General features: G+C 40.4%; 1 protein-coding gene across 1 annotated transcript; it reads right to left on the bottom strand.

Moving 5' to 3' along the window:
• Window positions 1-1,586: 1,586 nt before the first annotated feature.
• LOC137522130 (uncharacterized) lies at window positions 1,587-4,199 on the bottom strand. Its single transcript, XM_068242161.1, has 2 exons — window positions 3,729-4,199; window positions 1,587-2,390 (listed from the first exon to the last, which is right to left on the bottom strand). Exons 1-2 carry the CDS (start codon window positions 4,197-4,199, stop codon window positions 1,587-1,589), a joined length of 1,275 nt encoding a protein of 424 aa, XP_068098262.1.
• Between the last annotated feature and the right edge of the window lie 388 nt (window positions 4,200-4,587).

Below are 4,587 nucleotides of genomic sequence, written 5' to 3'. Positions count from 1 at the left end.
AGTAAAACAAATATAACTAAAGATATACAATGCTGTGTGTATGCTTGAGTAATGTCCTTTCACAATTAACATCCTAACGGGTCACATTTTCTATTACACCATGTTGATTGAACATTAACAAACAGAGAAGGAATGGGAGCTTGCCAATTAAATGAATACCAGTTGCCTGACTCGCCTGCTGATCCTGTGTCTGTAATCCCTTTATCCTCAGCCCTGCAACAAGCATACAGATCAGGCCATCAAAAGAAAGTAACACTTTTTTGCACCATGCTTGCTGCAGGTGTGTGATTCAACCACTACTGCAGGCAAAGACATCAGTAGAAGTGACAGTGAACCATTTTTTGTCATTAAGGAAACATCCATACCCCTCTCAGTTAAGCTTCCCTTTAAGGTAACAAGGTGTGTGTGATATAGGCAACACACTTCTCCCATGAATTTACCATAACACAACATGTTTCGATTTGTTCATAACATCTCGCTATGAACATACCATAGTATTGACATTGCAGTGCAGTAAGCTGTGTTATGATACTTCAGATGGAAGATCAACCACATCCCAATGTGAATTTAGGATACAATAAAATGTGCATACACACATCACACTATAGTCTTCATAAAAGGATAGTTCACTGTGCTAATTGCCACCACAACATGTTGTATGAGAGCCCTATGTACACACTGTATTATATTGTATTGCTTAACTCACCATCACATAAATTTTTTGGCTAGATCCTGCACACAAACAGGCTGCACAAATAACCTTATGTGGTGCCTATCTGTTGCTGATCACACACATTTGGTGCTAATTGCAATCATAGTCTATGAGCTCTGCAGATCATCATACACACATGATGTAACTGACCTTAATCTTCAATTCAGATCAAGCATGAAGGATTGTAATATCTGCAGCTGATGATCTGCTGTGCAGATGAATGCCACTCAAATCGTGTGTATGATGATGTGAACATCGCAGACTATGAACACTATTAGGCGAAATGCCTAATTGGGTACACAATAGCTTTTGCAGATACAGATCTGTGTAGTGTGTGCAGCATCTTGCCAAGGTATTTGTCGATGGGTAGTTCAACACCATAGAGTGTGTAGGCATGGCTCTCATAGTACATGAACGGTGGTAAGATAGTGCTGTGATGTCTATTTTCAAACACTATAGTCTGATGTGTGTAGAGACCGACAAACATTTGCCAGCATATCCTGCATATAAAACGTGTTTTTGCGTTGGTCATTACAACACCTATGCTGAATCAAACATTTCCAGGCCTGACAAGCAATGTGTGTTTGTTTTGGATGAAAACAACAACACACAATACAAAATACACTGGAAAATGTTGTCCATTTGCCTAACTATGCTTAATATTACAAAGTTTCCCATATTGAGAGCTGTGTAATAGCTCCATTATGCACTAATGTGCATTTGTACATGTGGGGATGTTGAAAATGTGTTCGACACCATTCTCCCAACTGAAAAATTAAGCTTCAGGTTTGTTGCAAACTTTTATTTACACAAAAGAGGGAAAAAAAAATGCTTACACCACCACAAGTCAACAAACCAAACAAATGTAAGAAAATCAACCTATCATATTGTTTTGCCATGGAACTGCACCTTCCCCATTAAAATAAGAAACATAGGCATCTCGATTTTCTTTGGAACCATATGTTGGATTCCGTGGAGGCAACGGCTGAAGGTTGGTAAGTGCCAAGGGCTGGCTACGCCATTCACCAGGTAACAGGCTGAAATTTTCCAAATCCTCTCTGTCAACAGAATGTGGGGGCATGTAGGTAGATGACTGTTGTCTCCGAAGAAAGTTGTGGAGAATGCATGAGGCATACACTAACAGATCTATCTTGTCTATTCGCAAATTGATAGCGGTGTGGAAGATCCTAAATCTGTTAGCTAGTATGCCAAATGCATTCTCCACAACTCTCCTGGCTCTAGACAAACGGTAGTTGTAAATTTGATGCTGGGTTGAGAGATTGGTATGTGGGAAAGGTTTGAGGATATGTGGATGCAGTCCAAAAGCATCATCAGCCACGAAAACAAAATTAAGGCCTTTTTTGGTTTGTGCCGTTGTTGGCAATGACAGCTGTCGATTTTTAAGTCTGGTGTTAAATGCAGTCTTCTCTATGACCCCTCCATCGGACATTCTGCCATTTCTGCCAACATCGATGTAAATGAATTCATAGTTGGCATTTACAATGGCCATCAAAACGATACTAAAAAAATGTTTATAATTAAAATAATAAGATCCACTGTTTGGCGGTGGGGTAATACGGATATGTTTCCCGTCAATCGCTCCTCCGCAGTTTGGAAAGTGCCAAATCCGCTCAAAATCCGATGCAAGGGTTAACCACTCCTCTGATGTCTTGGGAAACTGTGGATTTTGTCAAAACATTGAACAACATTAATACCACCACACATGTGTATTTGCTAAACATAACAATATTCACATAGAACATGTGTTGTTATTTAGATAAACATAGCAATCACGGCAAAAATGGTACACATAACGTCATGTTCAAAGCCATAGCACATGGACAAACAGGCAGCAAAATAACATAGCAAATAGTTAACATTGTTGGATTACAACCAAGCTTCCATTGAAGTTTTACACATGTGTGTGCCTCCAGTACTGTCTGCATCACACACCTCGAACAAGCATGTAGTCATATTACAAAAAGGAGTGTTAGGTATATGGAGGATGACATTCATACATTGTTGTAATCAAAAACAGTTTAGGCTAAACACTGAAGGGATAATTGTATGTAGTTCAACTACATATACACATCAAAGATGTGAGCTCAATGTTGAACCTATTTATAAACCTCCCATGTAGTGTGCAAGCCATACCTACACAGTCTATTGTATTGAGCAGAGTACTCCACACAACAGATCTTAGCAAAATGCTGTAACACATCAACAATATAAACCATAGGCCAATACTCTGTTTGTGGAAAAATACAGTCCCTGCAAAATGCATTCATACTCTATGAGATCTGCAAATCATCATACACACCTTGTCTAGTAGACAATCATCTGGACATCAGAGCTACAAGGATGGATTTTGTAATATACAGATGATTGTAAAAAAAACAAGGTGTGTATTACAAAGGCCAGATATCATGTAGTACAAATGCATACTTAGCTTGGCCATCGTTACCACATCTTCCAAAGATTATTCTCAGATGGCTGGAGTAATCACCTCAATACACTACATTGTGTAGGTATGCCTTGCATACTAGTAGTTGTTAAAATGGGTCAATTATTGGTGTGTGTGTGTGTGTTTGTGTGTGTGTGTGTATATAATAATTACTCAAACACATTATATAGTGCATGCATGTTCAGAGCCTATGTTACAAAGTATTAAAGGCACAAGTTCTTCAGGATAGCTAGGCGACTAGTGTAGGTTAAAAGGTAGAAAATAGTGCACCATTCATATGTATGACTACAGCTCTCATGTATGACTATGTGATTTAATTGGGGGGGGGGGGGGGCAGGCAGGGTAAGGAAATGCTTGATGGGGACCTTTCAACATCAACATTTGGACAAAAATACGCATTTGAGAGCCTTTTACAATGCAAGGAATTACAATTACATCATACATTGACAGACACACTGTTGGCTCTTATAACAACAACACCTACACAAAACACTAACAGAAATAACACACAAAATAAACAATTATCTAAACAACATACAAACACATACTGACCTTCATATACTCGTTCTTTAGACAGTTAATTATAGCCTCACACGTTTCAGGGATAATCAATCCAAGTGCCTGTGGGGATATTCCGGTGCTAAATTTAAGGTCCTGTAAACTGCGGCCTGTTGCTAGATAGCGCAAAGTGGCCACAAGACGCTGCTCCGCAGATATGGGCTTTCGCAGCCATGACTCCTGCTTGGATATATGAGGACCAACAAGGGAAAGCAGGTGTTGGAAGACGCTATCACTCATCCTCAAATAGTTCTTGAAATCCTCTGGAGAAGAGAGTCGTAACTCATTCAGCAAATTTACATCACTAAATTTGTGACGTTGTTCCAGCCAAGATTTGCACCAAAGCCGCCTTTTCTTGGGTGGTGCTGAAGCATCCAGCTGGGTAGCAACTTGCCCTAACAATAATAGAGCAACTGCAGCTCTTTTCTTTGCTGGCAAATGTGCAGCCTGATTATGCCTCGACATGTTGTAGCGATGAGAACGGAAAGAACGTTTCTCAGAACGTTCGTTTATATAGTTTAAGGCAGTAAGCACGTCATTTCCTCAAATCTATCGCGCATTATGCCTACATCCGCTTCGGGACGTAACGATCGTTCTGTAACGGCAAAAGATCGCTACAGTGTGTACGGTCGTCGAGCCATCATCGCTACCACGTCATATCCGTGTGCGCACGCAACTATTGCTCCTGATCGTTCGTTTCGGCGACAACAATCGCTTCGCTACTTTCTCAGTCGCCTGATTTGCATTTACTACCTGCTCGTCCACCTATCGCCCGTCGCGGAACGATCGCTTGTAACGAACGATCGTTATCGCAGGTGTGTACGTACCATTACTGTTAATAGTCTAGTCCACC

This window comes from Hyperolius riggenbachi, chromosome 6, assembly GCF_040937935.1.
Source record: "Hyperolius riggenbachi isolate aHypRig1 chromosome 6, aHypRig1.pri, whole genome shotgun sequence".
NCBI lineage: Eukaryota > Metazoa > Chordata > Amphibia > Anura > Hyperoliidae > Hyperolius > Hyperolius riggenbachi.
This window is presented reverse-complemented; position numbering and strand designations above follow the sequence as displayed.